At 42.3% G+C, this 19,699-nt stretch overlaps 1 protein-coding gene across 1 annotated transcript; it reads left to right on the top strand.

Moving 5' to 3' along the window:
• The first annotated feature begins 6,084 nt into the window (after positions 1–6,084).
• On the top strand, positions 6,085–19,699 carry LOC124133309 (sulfotransferase 1A1-like). Its single transcript, XM_046497666.2, has 6 exons — positions 6,085–6,147; positions 9,739–9,938; positions 11,269–11,592; positions 14,970–15,073; positions 15,352–15,535; positions 19,423–19,699. Exons 1-6 carry the CDS (start codon positions 6,113–6,115, stop codon positions 19,536–19,538), a joined length of 963 nt encoding a protein of 320 aa, XP_046353622.2. The 5' UTR covers positions 6,085–6,112; the 3' UTR covers positions 19,539–19,699.

Here is a 19,699-nt window from a genome sequence, read left to right as displayed (position 1 = left end):
TAAAGTTGTACCTTTACTACTTACTCACCTACTACTAGAATGCCCATCAAACAGTTCAACATACAGGACCGTTTTGCCGATAAAAGGAAGGTAACGGCCAGTTTATGTTACTTATTGCTTGTAATATCCAGGTGTGATTTATGAAATAAGAAGAATGTTAATAAAACAAGTATACAATATTCGAATTCATACAATTGATGTTTCGTACAAGACAAAGTTAGACTGCAGACACAGAGGCTTGGGCGATAGTTGTTGCAGGCAGATCGAAGACCGTTGTCGTGCATCTTTAGGTTATTTGAAAGGACCTGGCCATGTAGAATGTCACTATACTTTGAGGATTTACGTGGTCAGTGACGAACATAATTCAAAATCCTTCGACACATCGACACTGACACCACATAAAACCTCGCGGTTGAACCGAGTATATCACGCGAGTTTATCTTTGGACGGTACATTTTCTCTGTATTGTAGAATAAACGTATTTAGAAAGCATTAGTGTGGTAAATGTTCTGGATTAGGAACAAACATTGCATGTAGAAAGCCTCGGCGATACATAATTTGTCATAATCTCGTTATCATGTAATGCCACTCTTGAAATCTCTCACCGAATTTTCATCCCTTACAAACGGTACCTAAACATTCCAAGTTCTCCTTGAATGTGCACATTAATTTAAACTGATGGACAAATGAGTGAGTGAGTGAGCGAATGAGTGAGTATGGTTTTACGCCGCTTTTAGCAATATTCCAGCAATATCACGGCGGGGGACACCAGAAATGGGCTTCACATATTGTAACATTGTCGGTAATCGAACCCGGGTATACGGCGTGACGAGCGAACGCTTTAACCACTAGGCTACCCGACCGACCCGATGTCAGAACGTCGGACCTCTGATGAGGGCTGCTGGAATCAGGCGCTATTCCTCAACCAGTGACTGACAAGCTTTGTCTTACGAGTGGAGGAACGAGCCGTTCTCTGATACGGAGATCCAGAGATGCTCGTAAGGGGACACAATCGGAGACCTTGGCGGCCACTGCAAGACATTGACGTCTTTGGCGTGCAGAAAGTTGGTCGTAACCCTTGTCATGTGCTGTCTGGCGTTTTCTTTTGGAACAGGGTTTTGGGTTCACTGCAGAAAAGGCAGGGCAACGGGAAGAAGTACCTGGTCGACATCGGGTTGGGCAGTCAGATTGGCATCGAAAAATAACCAGATGTGTTTTGACGTCAGCGTGTCTCCGGTTCCCCTCGTCGGCGGTGCACTCTAATGGTTCAGTAAGATCTGAAAAAAGACGTCTTTGCCAGTTCCTGTTCTGCCACTGACGTAAAGTGCATGCACATCTCAAACTATGGCATCGACGTTGGCGTCTTAGGACTACTATGCGCCTCAATCTCGCTCCTTCTTCTGACGGGACATCAAGGTTGGTTGGTCACCGTCAAGAAAATGTTCCTGATTTGCAAAACCCGAAGGTAACGGGCCTGGTACTGCAAGTTTGGCAGAAACGAGTCTTCAGTCAGTAATTGTAATGCGCACGCAGCCAAAGGTTGTTGCTGCATGGCTATGGGTAACCCCCGTCTGTATCATGCTGATGGCCATTTTCATCTGTTAAGGTGATACAATCTTAACATGATTGTTCTTGGTTTTTGTAAATTCCGATGCTAGTTGTCAATGTTCGGTGGTTTGATACTCTCATACCAATTCGAGATTCTGCAAGGGAATTACATATTTTATCGTTTAAATCCATTTCTATCGTATTTTTTCATAAATGGCCATTTGGGCTGCGTTTTGTGGAAATAGTTCAAACTATAATTTCATATTATGCAGCGTGTTATCAAAGGTTTGGACATTTTATATTATTGTATAGTTTATTTTGCCCGTCAGTTCATCACGTCAAAATGTCAGTGATTAATCCGTCGGACTGTGGCACAGAGTACAGACCGCGGACCTTGCAACATCGTTTAGATCCGGGGAGCTTGCAACATCGTTTAGATCCGGGGAGCTTGCAACATCGTTTAGATCCGGGGAGCTTGCTACATCGTTTAGATCCGGGGAGCTTGCTACATAGTTTAGATCCGGGTAGCTGGCTACATAGTTTAGATCCGGGTAGCTGGCTACATAGTTTAGATCCGGGGAGCTTGCTACATCGTTTAGATCCGGGTGGCGTGCAACATCGTTTAGATCCGGGTAGCTGGCTACATAGTTTAGATCCGGGGAGCTTGCTACATCGTTTAGATCCGGGTGGCGTGCAACATCGTTTAGATCCGGGTAGCTGGCTACATAGTTTAGATCCGGGGAGCTTGCTACATCGTTTAGATCCGGGTGGCGTGCAACATAGTTTAGATCCGGGTAGCTGGCTACATAGTTTAGATCCGGGTGGCTTGCAACATCGTTTAGATCCGGGTAGCTGGCTACATAGTTTAGATCCGGGTGGCTTGCAACATCGTTTAGATCCGGGTAGCTGGCTACATAGTTTAGATCCGGGTAGCTGGCTACATAGTTTAGATCCGGGGAGCTTGCTACATCGTTTAGATCCGGGTGGCGTGCAACATCGTTTAGATCCGGGTAGCTGGCTACATAGCTTAGATCCGGGTAGCTTGATATATCGTTTAGATCCGGGGAGCTTGCTACATCGTTTAGATCCGGGGAGCTTGCTACATCGTTTAGATCCGGGTAGCTGGCTACATCGTTTCGATCCGGGTAGCTTGCTACATAGTTTCGATCCGGGTGGCTTGCAACATCGTTTAGATCCGGGGAGCTTGCTACATCGTTTAGATCCGGGGAGCTTGCAACATAGTTTAGATCCGGGTGGCTTGCAACATCGTTTAGATCCGGGGAGCTTGCTACATCGTTTAGATCCGGGTAGCTGGCTACATAGTTTAGATCCGGGTGGCTTGCATCATCGTTTAGATCCGGGTAGCTGGCTACATAGTTTAGATCCGGGTAGCTGGCTACATAGTTTAGATCCGGGGAGCTTGCTACATCGTTTAGATCCGGGTGGCGTGCAACATCGTTTAGATCCGTGTAGCTGGCTACATAGCTTAGATCCGGGTAGCTTGATATATCGTTTAGATCTGGGTAGCTTGCAATATCGTTTAGATCTGGGTAGCTGGCTACATAGTTAAGATCCGGGTGGCTTGATACATCATTTAGATCCGGGTAGCTTGATAAAACGGTTAGATCAATTAACTTGACATATCGTTTAGATCCAGGTATCTTGATAATATGTTAGATCATAGTAGCTTGATATATCGTTTTGACAAGGGTGGCTTGATATATCGTTCAGATCGCGTAGCTTGATCATTCGTTTTGATCAATGTGGCTTGATATATCGTTTAGATCAGACTGGCTTGATATATCCTTTAGATTTTGGCTTGAGTTGCAAGCAGTGTAGTTATTGGCCTGCTTCATCAAACTTGGTTTATTGTTCCATATCTGTGTAGCTGATATAAAACATAAATGTGACGTCATTCAATTGTCCCAGCACTCCATTATTTTAGGGGGCACTGGTTGCTCAGTTGTCTAAGGCGCCGAAATTCGCTGTGCAGAGTTGCGTCCCTTGGACACGCCAGAAACCTATAATTGTAGGTTCGAATCACGATTCTCCCTGATTACGTTTCCAAGTTTATCAGCACCATACCCGTGCTCGTGGGTTTCACCGAGGTGATAATCATTTAAGACCTGACTTCACTTCAGGCTTTCCTCCCACATTTAGCTGACACGCCGTGATAACTGGAATAGTGTTAAAAGCAGCAATGGCCGCCTCCGTGGTGTAGTGGTAGAGCGTCCGCCCGGAGAGCGGAAGGTCCGGGGTTCGATCCCCGGCCGCATCATACCAAAAGACGTTAAAAGATGGTACTTGTTGTTACCCTGTCTGGCGCTCGGCATTAAGGGACTAAAACAAGGACTGGTCGGCTCGGAGTCAGTTTACTGTGTCTGAGTGGGGTATAAATGTTACACTGCGGCATGGTATCTCAGATGGCTAGCACTTTAAATCGACATGAGTCCGGACTAGAACAAGCCAAACTAGGACAAATCATCATTCAAACAATTTGGCTGACCAATTCAACATTGACAACATATTGTGGTTGACAGACTGATAATGTTCACTGGTTTACAAAGTTGACTTTGACCGAATGACTGAGACTGGTACACGCTGTAATAAAATAAACAAAGTATGACATTCATACCAAATTAATTTAATCTATAAAAGAAATAATAAATGAATGCGAAAATAGCATGAAAATACCATATTGTTACACCATAATGCAGACAGCATTGTTTACATAATATAGATATTATTGTTGGATCTTCCGGATTTTAAGCAGTTACAGCGATCGAGATCTTTCGCCGATAAAATATACAAAATTTACCTTTTAACAACAGGTAATCTGCAGAATAATATGTATTGGCTACTAACAAAGCATTCTCCTTCCATACTTACAAAATTTCGGTGCCTCAAATCCCCACAAAAGTCAAAGTTTGGCGAAAACCGCAGCTTTCAACTTCCAAACAAAACGTGGTTTCCAAAATAGTGGCCAAAATCCTAAACAGCACAAACCAAAAACTGAGAAATTGAAACTTGGTGTAAAGTCTGGCACAAACCCAAACCCGGTAAATTCAATCTTTGTAAAACTGCCTTGAAATACAAAAACTGTTTCAATTCCCAACACCACAGGTGCTCGATGTGATTTAGATCGGGACTGAGGGCAGGCCACTGCATTGTTCTGATGCCATTCTGCTAGATGAAGTCTCTTGTTGCTCTGGCAGTGTGGGCATGGGCGTTATCATGCTGAAACCCGTGGTTGCGGCGACGTGCCAAATGAGGTATGGCATGTGGTCTCAAGACTTAATCAATGTACCAAGCTGCTGTGACACCATTGCCTCCACATGGACCGATGTTTGGAAGACCAGGGCTGATCATCTGTGCAAGACCATTTCCACCCCACACCACGATGCTCGGACCACCTAACGAGTCTGTCTCAACAAAACAAGCTTTCGAATAACGTTCCTCACGGCGTCGCCAGACTTTCCCTCTGTCATCTGCTGTTGAGATAAGGTAATGGCTTTCGTCTGAGAAGAGGACCCTTCTCCACTGCTGGTTTGCGCCAATGCTGATGCTGCCCACTGAAGACGGTCCCAGCGATGACGTGGTGTCAAAATGGGTCCTCGGTGTGGCCTGTGACAGTAGAGGTGACTGCTCGTTAATCGTCGACACACGGTGTCCGCGCTAATGTGTCGCCGGTGTGTCCCCATGGTCTGTCGAGCAGTGTCCGCAGCAGTAGCAAAGCGATCTTGAATATGCTGTCGCACAATCTGACGATCCTGACGTCAGGTGGTGACCCTTGGACCTCAACTACGTGGTCGGTCATCCGAAGAGTTGGTGATCTGGTACCGTTGCTGAAGCCTGTATATGGTCCTTAGGTGGACTTGAAATGCATTAGCTGCTTGTCGGGCGGTTTGTCCAGCTTATAATCGTCCAAGGGCTTGGTGTCGCTGATTTCTTGTCGACTTTGGCATGTGGTAGCAACGAATGAATTGTTATCCGATCTGGGTGGATTTTTATAGGACAATAAATGGGGGAACGCATGTGCATTTCAATTTGCAGGGAACTCACGTGCATCGGGTTACCATGACCATTGCCGTGATGCGTTTAGGCGATCGCTTTTATTGTCATCTGCTTTGTTTTTTTATCATCCAATTTCATTTTTCCGGACAAGGTAATGTTAAATTTTAGACACTTTGACCAAAATTTCTTCGGGCTTTAGCTGAACCAAAGTAGTATTTGGTTATGAAAGAGCAAACTTATCTGAAGTTATAAGTGAACACTTTAAGCTAGAACTGCTTCGAATCTGCTTCATTGACAAAGATAGGAAAGAATGTATTTCTTAATTCATTATTTCCCTCCAATCCCTTACTGTTGCCAAGTTTTACATACTCCTACTTATGAATATATAGTATATTCTTGTTCGTCATGTCACGAAATCATGTGATTATCTGGTGACCCCTGACCTGGCGGGCGATCAGTTGCTCGACCCAGGGTCACTTACCAGTTGACTGACCCATTATTTAAGCTATAAATACATTCCGTACACTGGAGAACGCCGCTCTCATTCATCATGGCCTCAGTTCAAAGTGATGAAAAGTCTGTGATGTAAGTCTTTTTTGAAGGTCACATTGTTCTGAATTATTTCTCAATACTTGCCCGTGTACAAACGATTGTTTGTTTACCAAATATTTGCGTATTTACCTGTTTTAACCTCCTTTTGATGGGCGGCCTCGCGTGCCCTTCTCGAGCGCTGGTCATTGCTATCGGTAGCTCGTCAACACAAGCTGCTATAAAATGCTCCTTCACTGCTGTTGTAACGACTATTGTGTATTGAAAGTGCCCAATACTGCTCTCTGCTTCACTGCTGTTGTAACGACTATTGTATGTTGAAAGTGCTCAAAACTACTCTCTACTTCACTACTGTTGTAACGTCTATTGTATGTTGAAAGTACTCAAAACTACTCTCTACTTCACTGCTGTTGTAACGACTATTGTGTGTTGAAAGTGATCAAAACTACTCTCTACTCCACTACTGTTGTAACTACTATTGCGTGTTGAAAGCGCTCAAAACTACTCTCTGCTACACTACTGTTGTAACGACTATTGCGTGTTGAAAGTGCTCAAAACTACTCTCTACTTCACTACTGTTGTAACGACTATTGCGTGTTGAAAGTGCTCAAAACTACTCTCTGCTTCACTACTGTTGTAACGACTATTGTGTGTTGAAAGTGATCAAAACTACTCTCTACTCCACTACTGTTGTAACTACTATTGTGTGTTGAAAGCGCTCAAAACTACTCTCTGCTACACTACTGTTGTAACGACTATTGTGTGTTGAAAGTGCTCAAAACTACTCTCTGCTTCACTACTGTTGTAACGACTATTGTGTGTTGAAAGTGATCAAAACTACTCTCTACTTCACTGCTGTTGTAACGACTAATGTGTGTTGAAAGTGATCAAAACTACTCTCTACTTCACTGCTGTTGTAACGACTATTGTGTGTTGAAAGTGATCAAAAACTACTCTCTTCTTCACTGCTGTTGTAACGACTATTGTGTGTTGAAAGTGATCAAAACTACTCTCTACTTCACTACTGTTATAACGACTATTGTGTGTTGAAAGTGATCAAAACTACTCTCTACTTCACTGCTGTTGTAACGACTATTGTGTGTTGAAAGTGATCAAAACTACTCTCTACTTCACTACTGTTATAACGACTATTGTGTGTTGAAAGTGATCAAAACTACTCTCTACTTCACTGCTGTTGTAACGACTATTGTGTGTTGAAAGTGATCAAAACTACTCTCTACTTCACTACTGTTATAACGACTATTGTGTGTTGAAAGTGATCAAAACTACTCTCTACTTCACTGCTGTTGTAACGACCAGTGTGTGTTGAAAGTGATCAAAACTACTCTCTACTTCACTGCTGTTGTAACGACTATTGTGTGTTGAAAGTGATCAAAACTGCTCTCTGCTTCACTGATGTTGTAACGACTATTGTGTGTTGAAAGTGCTCAAAACTACTCTGTACTTCACTACTGTTGTAACGTCTATTGTATGTTGAAAGTACTCAAAACTACTCTCTACTTCACTGCTGTTGTAACGACTATTGTGTGTTGAAAGTGATCAAAACTACTCTCTACTCCACTACTGTTGTAACTACTATTGCGTGTTGAAAGCGCTCAACACTACTCTCTACTCCACTGCTGTTGTAACGACTATTGTGTGTTGAAAGTGCTCAAAACTACTGTCTACTTAACTGCTGTTGTAACGACTATTGTATGTTGAAAGTACTCAAAACTACGCTCTACTCCACTGCTGTTGTCACTACTATTGTGTGTTGAAAGTGCTCAAAACTACTCTCTACTTCACTGCTGTTGTAACGACTAATATGTGTTGAAAGTGATCAAAACTACTCTCTACTCCACTACTGTTGTAACTACTATTGTGTGTTGAATGCGCTCAAAACTACTCTCTACTCCACTGGTGTTGTCACTACTATTGTGTGTTGAAAGTGCTCAAAACTACTGTCTACTTCACTGCTGTTGTAACGACTATTGTGTGTTGAAAGTGATCAAAAACTACTCTCTGCTTCACTACTGTTGTAACGACTATTGCTTGTTGAAAGGGCTCAAAAACTTCCCTCAACTTTACTGCTATTGTAACGACTAATATGTGTTGAAAGGGATCAAAAGTACTCTCTACTCAACTACTCTTGTAACGACTATTGTATGTTGAAAGTGGTCAAAACTACTCTCTACTTCACTGCTGTTGTAACGACTATTGTGTGTTGAAAGGGCTTAAAAACTTCCCTCAACTTTACTGCTATTGCAACGACTAATTTGTGTTGAAAGGGATCAAAACTACTCTCTACTCCACTACTGTTGTAACGACTATTGTGTGTTGAAAGTGATCAAAAACTACTCTCTACTACACTACTGTTATAACGACTATTGTGTGATGAACGTGATCAAAAACTTCCCTCAACTTTACTGCTGTTGTAACGACTAATATGTGTTGAAAGGGATCAAAACTACTCTCTACTTCACTACTGTTATAACGACTATTGTATGTTGAAAGGGATCAAAACTACTCTCTACTCCACTACTGTTGTAACGACTATTGTGTGTTGAACGTGATCAAAACTACTCTCTACTTTACTGCTGTTGTAACGACTATAGTATGTTGAACGTGATCAAAACTACTCTCTACTTCACTACTGTTATAACGACTATTGTGTCTTGAAAGTGTTCAAAACTACTCTCTACTTCACTACTGTTATAACGACTAATGTGTGTTGAACGTGATCAAAACTACTCTCTACTTCACTACTGTTATAACGACTATTGTTTGTTGAAGCGCTCAAAACTACTCTCTACTTCACTGCTGCTGTAACGACTATTGTATGTTGAAAGCGCTCAAAACTACTCTCTACTCCACTACTGTTGTAACGACTATTCTTTGTTGAAAGCGCTCAAAACTACTCTCTACTACACTACTGTTGTAACGACTATTCTGTGTTGAAAGCGCTCAAAACTATTCTCTACTTCACTCTGTTGTAACGACTATTCTGTGTTGAAAGCCCTCAAAACTACTCTCTACTTCACTCTGTTGTAACGACTATTGTATGTTGAAAGTGCTCAAAACTTCTCTCTACTTTACTCTGTTGTAACGACTAATGTGTTTTGAAAGCGCTCAAAACTACTCTCTACTTCACTGCTGCTGTAACGACTATTGTGTGTTGAAAGTGCTTAAAACTACTCTCAACTTCACTGCTGTTGTAACGACTATTCTGTGTTGAAAGCACTCAAAACTACTCTCTACTCCACTCTGTGTTGTAACGACTATTGTATGTTGAAAGTGTTCAAAACTTCTCTCTACTCCACTACTGTTGTAACGACTATTCTGTGTTGAAAGCGCTCAAAACTTCTCTCTACTTCACTCTGTTGTAACGACTAATGTGTGTTGAAAGCGCTCAAAACTACTCTCTACTCCACTACTGTTGTACGACTATTCTGTGTTGAAAGCGCTCAAAACTACTCTCTACGTCACTCTGTTGTAACGACTATTGTATGTTGAAAGTGTTCAAAACTACTCTCTACTTCACTTCTGTTATAACGACTATTCTGTGTTGAAAGCGCTCAAAACTACTTTCTACTTCACTGCTGTTGTAACGACTATTGTGTTTTTCAGGGATCCCGACCTCGATGAGCTACCCGATCTGAGAAATTCCAAAGGCCACGGGTTCTACTGTTACCAATATGATGAGCTGTATCTCTTCGTGCCGCCTCCATCCATGTTGAAGGGAGGTCATCACACAGACAGAATCAAAAGTATCAGAGAAGCTGAACTTAAGAATGATGACATCATTATCTGTGCGTATCCCAAATGTGGTAGGTACTCGGTATGCCCGCAATGAGTGAATGAATATTATTTAACACCGCAGTCTTAAATCCCAGCTACATGACAGCTACATGACGAACGAGTCTAAAACAGGTACACTCCTCACAGAGCACACGCAAGCAATCCACACCATCGGGGTAAGAAGAAAATGACGCCAAGCCTTACCAGCCTATCCCTATTTCAGACGGGCCTCTCGGCAAGCATGATGTACTGATTGCTTTCCCTGCTCCCCACGGGGATGTCCCGAGCTCGAATCACAGCGGATTCACTGGAGCGATCCCTAAAGAGTTTGGTTTAACGCTGCTATGAACAGCATCACAGTAATATCACGGCGTGTCAGCTGAATGTTGAAGCCCGATTTATTGTCAGTTTTAGGTGTTTACCACTTTGGTCAAATCATTGAGCACGCGTATGGTGCTAAGGCGAATCCCCGAAAAATCTCCGATCAGCGGATCCTGGAACGGTTAAGTGATCAAACTAGCTAGGTGCAACCTCTAAGGCTACAGGCCCGACATTCCTTCAGTATTATCTCTTTATCTCTTGAACTAATTTTCATATGATAACATTTTGACATAAAATTTATGCTCTTGCTCTGTTCAACAGTATATTCGATCAGTATAGTGTTTCACATGCTGCTTATGGCGTGATCCTAAAATTAAGTAATCAGTTCTCCTATTCAATATGCGAAGGAGAAGGACACCCTGGTGATCTTATCCCACTTCAAAAGGACACCTTCATGTCAAATTCCTCATCAAAAGGACACCTTCATGGCGAATTCCTGCTCAAAAGGACACCTTCATGTCAAATACTTCTTCTATATAACATCCTCATTATCAAACCTCTCTCCTTCTGATCAAATCCCTCCTCAAAAGGACACTGTCATGGTCTTCAAAAAGTCACCGTCATGATCAATTCCATCTTCAATATGATACCCACATGATCAACCCTCTTTAAAAGAACACCCTCATGATCATATCCAAAAAAGGCTTCGATACTTTTTGAAAAGAATCAATAGTAACTAGAGATTCAAGAGAAAAAACGAAGAAGTGACCGAAAGAATATTCTGTCCCTTCCAAAAGTCCACGGTGCCACACTCTCCCGCACGCACACGCACACGCACACGCAAGCACGCACGCACAGCCATACACACAAGATTTCCTTTTAGTCACCTGGATGGGACAAGGAGAGATTTATTTATTTCAAAGTCCATCAAGCTGTGTGGTCCTAGGCATGGTATATGTAATTTAGCAGAACTTTTATATTTTGATACAACACAGAACTATTCTGTTTCAATTTGATTTTTTATATTGATTGTTTTAGGAACCCATTGGCTGTGGGAAGTCATCGCGATGCTAATCAGTGGGACCATCCAGTACCAGAAGGATGTGAAAGAGACCCGGATGATGGAATTCATCTTCAAAGATGGAATAGAAGCAGTGCCGCATCCACGGGTCTTCAACACCCACCTCCCTCTGCGCATGCTCCCTACACAGGTCGTGGAGAAGAAGGTCAAGTGTATTCAGATCATGCGCAACCCTAAAGATGCCTGTGTGTCCTTTTTCAACCACTGCAGAGATATGGAGAAACCGTATGGCTATGATGGAGACTTCGTTGAGTTTACAGAGGCATTTTTGTCAGGGAAAAGTAGGTACAGCGGTTGGTTGATCACAGTCAATACTTCACGGTCCTGTGTACACAACATCCCTCCATCAACCTTGAATACATATGGCCACTTTGTGGAGTAGTCGCTATGTTATACCAACGAATCAGGCAAAGGCCTGGTTCCAACGAGAGGGAAGCCAACGAGTTTTCCGACCAATAAGATTTCAGATAACATCGCTCAGACGGTAATGTTTCTCGCTTGTTGATCTCTGCAACATGTGCCATAGCCTTCTGCTCGGCTGACTGTCTCTGTTGTCTAGTGGATAGAGCGTCTGTCCTGTCGGGGGATCGATGTCCGGCTGGGTTATACCAAAAGGCCTTAAAATATGGTAGTTGTTGTTACCCTGCCTGGCACTGGGCACTAAGGGGATAAAACAAGGACTGGTCGGCTCGGCGTATAGAGTGGGGTATTGACGTTAAACTGCGGCATGATATCACAGTGGGCTAGCTCTATAAAACGCATACACATTTATGTGCATGCATATTGTTATATAGGTGCAGTAGTCTCGAACGCCACGTCTCACCTCACCTCACCTCACCTCACCTCACCTTGTAGTTATCTGCTCTACGCAGGGCTCCAGTGTCAGGTAGGGTTCGCACAATCTTTGTTCTATTGCGGCCATGCAAACCTGTGATCCGATGCTACATCCGAGATCAGATGCAGAAGAAGTGGGACACCCAAGTAGGTATGAAAAGGTTACATGAAATTAAGCCAAATATCGTTCACACATAATTGGGTTGTCAGTCCAGATTTGAAGAGCTCATTTTACGACGATGTCGTATTGGCCATAATAAATATAGTCATGAATATTTATCAAAAAGTGCTTCTTCCCGAGGCAAGGGAGTTAACTGACTATAAAAGTCCAGTTTCCATCCTTGCCGAACAAGGCTGCTATTATGGAGTTACAATTTGGCTGGACTAATGAGTCTATGCATAGTCCAATCAAAAGCGCACACCGAAATCGAAATCCGGTTCGTTAACTGTCGTGCAGATTTCGGTCGATTGCAGGATTTGCAAAGCATGTGCACCGCCAACTCGTTGTCGGCAGATATTTTCCTTCTTTTTTTAGGTTTTTAATCAAGGTGCTCGCGTGATTTGATGCATTTCGCGATGTAAGACCCGTTTTATCACAATACAGGTCTTGATTATCGATCAGATCGTCCTGACCGTGAGCCACTATTTTGTGTGAAGCAAACGCAAGTGATACGAGAGGTGGAATCTGATTGGTCCATAGGCGAGGCTTAAAAGGGACATAACTGGTGGCGCTACGATCGAGCCCAGTAATTCCAGCCTAGTTCGGCAAGGGTGGAAACTGGACTTTTAAAGTCAGTTAACTCTCTTGCCTCGGGAAGATGCAAAAGGTGAGGACCCTCCGTTTTGTATCCCTTGTGATGAAAGAATCTTGTGTCAAAACAGTAAAGGACCTCTTTAGTAACGTTAATTCACGTTTAAACTTTTCAAAAGATATAGAACTAATTCGCAAATTTTGATGTAAAAGGTTATGTATTTTACAAATCTGTAATGTGTGATTAGTAACTGAGATTTTTCGTGGCTATGCCCTCGACGGGGGTTGAAGTAGCGAAAAATTATTGTCCCACTGAGTGGGTATGTACGACTATCTCTTTCAAAGTATATTTGTATCTACCTCTTTTATAACTGGGGTGGTCAGACTCGGTGAACAGGTTGATTGTGTACCATCGTACTCCGATGGCGTGGATCGTTGCTTACAGTATGAACTACAGGTTGCCCTGGTCGAGTCTTGATTATGTACTCAAGTAAAGACATCTGGTTGAATTCAAAATATATGCGTGACATAAAATACAACAGTAGGTTACAGGTTTAATAAGCCAAGAAAAAAGTACGTCACCAAGTAGGTTGTTTAAAACCCCTAATATGAATTACCCTATGTCATCACTTGCGAATTTCTGTAAGAATTTAATGTTAATATTTATACAACAGCGTCCGTTTAGTGTAGTGTATGTTAAAGCGAGCGTTTTCGTTTACAAATTTCGAAATAATTCGGTTGAATGTCTTGATTAAATATTTTGTGGATTTATTTTAATGTAAATATAGGTTTGCCGCCGTGTTGATGCACCGCATCTAAAGTTTTAAAATTTGTGTTTGTCATGCCGAAGGCCCGGGTTCGATTCCCTACATGGGTACAATGTGTGAAGTTTGTCTGGTGCCTCCCGCGTTGATAGTGCAGCATTATGTGTATACGACACCGTACAGTGAAATTAAGTCAACTCAAACATGTTATCAAGATATATCGTTGGTAACTCCATCATGTTATCACGATATATCGTTTCAAACAATATAAGTTTATGGTTCCTGTCTCACCTTTGAAGGGACGTTTGTCTTCGCGAAAGGGACACGAGTGGCCCAGTCGTCGAAGGCGACGCGAATCCCTGTGCAGAGTTGCGTCCCTTGGGCACGCCAGAAACCTATGATTGTGGGTTCGAATCCCGGTTCGCCCCGATTATGTTTCTAGGTTTGTCAGCACCATACCCGTGCTCATTGGTTTCACCGAAGTGGTAAACGTCTGAGACCTGCTTTCCTCCCACATTAAGCTGATACGCCGTGATATAACTGGAATACTGTTAAAAGCGGCGTTAAACCCAACTCACTCACTCACTTACTAGTCTTCATGAACATCTGGTGTCATCACTATTGAATAGTTATCCATAAACACATGCTCATGAGATAGTCAGAATCGTTTAGGGACATTTCTTATGATAATGAAAATTTTGTTTGTCGCTGTTTATTACATGAGCAGAACGAACTATGGATAACTTGACAGTATTTGTCGACCTTCCACGTCTTCGAGTCGCGATATGAGTGAAACCTGCCGATGCGATGTTAAATGACGACAATGGATCCTGTGACAATGGCGACAGACAATGACCTGGTCCAAGCCTAAGGTGGGGTCCAACTTGTATTCATAAACATGTCGACGTCCTGTCCATACGGGGTCGGGGCAGTCGGGTAGCCTAGTGGTTAAAGCGTTCGCTCGTCACGCCGAATACCCGGGTTCGATTCCCGACATGGGTACATTGTGTGAAGCCTATTTCTGGTGTCCCCCGCCGTGATATTGCTGGAATATTGCTAAAAGGGGCGTAAAACCATACTCACTCACTCACCTATACGGGGTCACGACCCACAGGGCGATCTTAGGGCCATGATTGTAACAAGCCATGGTTAAAGAATTGGGAGATAGGACAATCGTATTTTCGATCGTGATCACGTGTGGACATGAACATGATACGTTTGTAAATACACTTTCGACACTTCTCCAGAATAACTGCGAATGGACTCAGAGAGGACACATTGTTTCAACTTTATCTTCCTTAATTTCCAGTGCCGTTTGGATCCTATTCCACCTATCTGCGAGCATGGAAAGCCGAAGTGGCAGCTTCACCAGAATTACCTGTCCTTAATATGTTTTATGAGGACATGAAAATTGTAAGTATTTCTATCAGCTACAAACCTGCATAAATGGCGTTGTCGACCTTACACCTACATTTTCCTTCAAGGTTGTACAACATTGTACTACTATTGTCCCATTAATATGATTCTTGTCTTTTTGAGTGAAAGCAAAACAACATTCACTCACTCACTCCACTCAAGTTGTGTGCCTCTTGACACAAGCTCGTCCTAGGAAATACCATGGCGCAATACACACGAAATAATCTTTTCAAACTACGCAAGGTCAAAACAAAGTCTGACACATCTGCTTCCAGGATCCTGTCAAGAGTGTTAAAGACATCGCCAAATTTCTAGGCCTGACAACTACGGACCAGTTCTGTGAGGACGTTGGGCTTGCTTGTTCCTTTAAGAAGATGAAAAAAGTTGACGAGGAAATGAAGGTGCCACCTTCCATGAAGATATGGAAAGATGGCGTCGAAGGGACGTTCTATAGGAAAGGTACAGATCAATTAGAGTTCCAAAATAAATTCTCAGCTCCCTGGGAAGTACGCAACTAAAACTTGCCTATACATGTACATCAAAGAGAAAATCCTCAGGTCCAAGAGAATAATAGTCCCTTGTGTGGAGTCGTCCACATAATAGCCAACTATGCTTGTCGTAAGAGGCGACTAACGGGATCGGGTGGTCAGGCTCGCTGACTTGGTTGATGCATGTCATCGTATCCCAATTGCGTGGATCGATGCGGATGATGTCAAACACTGGATTGTCTGGTCCAGATTCGATTATTTACAGACCGCCGATATATAGCTGGAATATTTCAGAGTGCGGCGTTAAACAACAAACAAACGAAACGATTGCCTATAACGGCTATTTCCCATGCGCTAGACAGCAGAGGAGGGGGTGAGGTAAGACAACACTCACAGCTATAGTGGGACAGTCCTTGCTGGATTGCTATTGTGAGAGGAGCTTGCCAGACGTTGATGCGGACCTAAGTGGTTTGTGTACAAAACAAAAGTTCATCTTTCATGAGTAAATGTGTTTTTATTCTGGATTTTCTCCTCAAATGCTTGTGGTTATGATAATGATTGTGTTTGTAGTATATTCATTAACCTTGATCTAAAAACACCTTGTCAACAACTTATTTACTTTCTCTAACGGTCAAATAAAAAAAGTATTTTGGAGAGCATCCTGTAGAACAAAGGGAGATAATTCTATGGATATACAATTTCCTTATTACAAATTAATGCGTCATGAAGAAAGTGACCCCTTGATAAAGGTGGAAGTATTCACACTGAAACGTCGCGTTCATTGTAATAAAGACTCAAATAAACAGAAATTTGATGTAGCCATGAATCCATTGCTCACTGGTTACTGGAATGTCAAGACCATGCCCCAGCCATGGCTCAGTCAACACAAGAATGGCAGTTAGATCCGCCATCTGTCGTAGATTTCCTAAAGCCAAGTCATACAACAAGGAACTTATACAACAAAGCGGCCAAAGAAATTCTGTCAATTTCTACAAATCAAAAGTCAGATCACTTCAATACGAAAATATAAATCTTATCAATACAAAAACAGGAATTTAACCAATACTAAAACATTTAAACGGTCGGGTAGCCTAGTGGTTAAAGCGTTCGCTCGCCACGCCGAAGACCCGGGTTCGATTCCCGACAAGGCACAATGTGTGAAGCCTATTTTCTGGTGTCCCCCGCCGTGATATTGCTAAAATATTGCTAAAAGCGGCGTAAACCCATACTCACTCACTCATTGTCAAAGGTATAGAAATGAGATCACAAAAATAAGATACAGACTAATATGGCGCTATGTTATTCTCAACCTGGGCTGTTCTATTTCCTGTCAAGGTAATGCTGGCTACACAGATGTGAAACCATCTGGAAATGTTGTTTTAAGCCGTCTAACAACTAACAAATGGGAGGTTGCCCCTATCACTGATATCGCAATGGTGACATGTGGTACTTCCTGTGTTCAGTGTAGTCATAAATAAGTTAAACAAGGCTGACTCTGTTCCAAATTCAATTTTGCGCGGTTAAATTTACAGGTTACCTAGCTCTACACTGAAAACACAGTAGGCTTAGAAGATTCCTAGTGTGGAGTCGTGCACCATTTTGATCGCCCGTGACTTATATCACAGTGGTGACACTTGGTATGTTCTGTGTTTTAGCGCACAGGTTACTAATAAGTTGCTATAAAACGTCAACGCCAGAGAATAACCAGTCTCGATTATCCGCCGAAACAGATACCAATATGCGTAATAGGCAAACAGCTGTTAACTTTATGTAAAAAGGTATCGCAACGCTGGTGCCGGTGAGTAGTTGGATGGGTGGCCACGGCAAGGATTTCAGCCCTATCCTGTCCTGAAAAGGAAACTCTATAAGCTGTGGTGTCTCATGTGACGACAGGGAACGTCCGAGTACCCAGGGTCGGCGGTAACAACCATGCCCTAGACAAAGTTGGTTTGTTATTTTACGCCGCACTCAGCAATATTCCAGCTATATGACGGCGGTCTGTAAATAATCGAGTCTGGACCAGAAAATCCAGTGATTCACATCATGAGTACAATCTACGCTATTGGGATCGATGACATGCTTCAACCAAGTCAGCGAGCCTGACCACCCGATCCCGTTAGTTGCCTCTTACGACAAGCATAGTCGCCTTTTACGGCAAGCATGGGTTGCTGAAGACCTATTCTACCCCGGATCTTCACGGGTCTTCCAGATAAAGACTGGATAATGGCCACAGCCATACAATGAATCCGAAACAGAGGACTCAGCACAATTACATAGCAATATCGGAGTTAAGGTGGTCTCGTCTACATTGTGAGAGCCCACCGGTAACAATAATTAAGAATAGTGGCCAGTATGTAACCTATACAGAACTACATGTATTAAAATGCGACTGAAGAGCTTAGAGCTAAAGGGGGCCAAATTGCACTTTGGTCCTTTTTGCATATTATTGCATAATTAACGTCTATGAGTTATTATCTATCTATAGAAAAAATATTGTATGTTTTCATTGATGCGTTTTTGAAATATAGCTACTTAAAATTCTATAAAAGGGCCAAAGTCAAGTTTCAAAAGGGCCATTGTCACTTTGCTAGATTTTGGCCCTTTTAGCTCTATTTCCGTGTGTGGTTGAAACTGGTTGTCTGAGAGATATTTTGAAAGTTTGGACATCTTATTATCATTTGGCATTAGTTTAAATCATTTAAAAGTACTTCAATAATATGTGTTTGAACTTTCAGTAGTAGTTTATTAATCTCACATATAAAATCCCATGCAAATGCCTGGGGTCAAATAGGGCCCTTTCCACCCTTACACAAATTAAAAACGTAAGTTTATTTCCTTTTTTCGAATGTTTTTACAACACCATTTATATCTCTGCTATCAGAATGCGTTAATGTCTAGGAATTTATCGGTAAAAAAGAAGTTCATTAACATGTATAATATTATGTGTTTTCATCACTTTTCTTAAATCAGACTCCTAATGACATTGGCCCTTATGGCTCTAAGCTCTTCAACTGTGTGTCAACTTTGGAACACTGAAATTACCATCATGTTATGTACGCATTGTGTGGATGCTATCAGACATCTAACTGTCGTCAGTTTAGTGAAACAAACGACACGAAGAAGTACATACAGTATTTGTTATCGAGTGATTTGCCAACAGTATTTCACCTCGGAAATGTCACCAACATACCAGGTCATATCTATGAAGTACTATTCAGACAGTCTTGCGTTCTCGCATTTTTGACCATTGGGGAAAAAGCTATGTATGCAAAGGTTCGAGATCCCAAGAACGTAAGATTTTGTCAACTTCTCGCGTTCTTGGCATGCATCACATTCGTGTTTTTAGTACATTTGTGAATTCATTTGTACCAAAATATGATATGTTACAGGATTTAAAATCTCGACTTGTGAAATCAGGAAACAAACCACGAAATCGCGAGAAAATACGATACTTGCGTTTGGGGCATAATAGCAACATAATCGGGGCGAACCGGGATTCGAACCCACAATCATAGGTTTCTGGCGTGCCCAAGGGACGCAACTCTGCAGAGCGAATCGCGGCGCCTTAGACAACTGGGCCACCCGTGCCCCCTATTTTCCCATAGTAGTAGTTGTAGTAGTAGTAGTAGTCGTAGTAGTAGCGGTGGTATTTTTATTTCCAAAAACCGTAAATAAGATATTTCCGTTTTATTGTCAGTGTTATCAAGGCATACTGGTACGGCATCAAGACATGTTTGTGTTACAGATGTAACTAACGGTATTTGTAGTCTATTAATATGCTTCCATTATCCGGCTCATTGACAGATGTATGAATGTTTAAAGTACGCTGGCTTTGATACATTTTTTTCTCTGTTTCAGGTGAGATCGGGGACTGGAAGAATTGGTTCACAGTGGCAGAAAGCGAGAAATTCGATATAATATGGAACGAGAAGATGCAGGATTCTGGGTTCGAGTTTACCTATACACCGGTGTGAGGTCATACCAAATACATGGGAACCGATATACAGCAGAACACGGATATAACGAACAAGGATAAAGCGAACAAACGGATACAACGAACTGTTGAAAATAACCCCGCTTTATCTCCTATATATTATCATATAAAATGTACGTACATAACGAACTCTCTACAGGG

Source organism: Haliotis rufescens, unplaced genomic scaffold (assembly GCF_023055435.1).
Source record: "Haliotis rufescens isolate VD_foot unplaced genomic scaffold, xgHalRufe1.0.p SCAF_21, whole genome shotgun sequence".
In the NCBI taxonomy this organism is placed as follows: Eukaryota; Metazoa; Mollusca; class Gastropoda; order Lepetellida; family Haliotidae; genus Haliotis; species Haliotis rufescens.
This window is presented reverse-complemented; position numbering and strand designations above follow the sequence as displayed.

Excerpts from the sequence above, each read along its gene's own strand:
- LOC124133309 (XM_046497666.2), top strand. The coding sequence starts at position 6,113 with ATGGCCTCAGTTCAAAGTGATGAAAAGTCTGTGAT. Across the intron at positions 9,939-11,268 it reads CTGTGCGTATCCCAAATGTG|GAACCCATTGGCTGTGGGAA; the intron begins GTAGGTACTCGG and ends TGATTGTTTTAG. Across the intron at positions 15,074-15,351 it reads TTTATGAGGACATGAAAATT|GATCCTGTCAAGAGTGTTAA; the intron begins GTAAGTATTTCT and ends ATCTGCTTCCAG.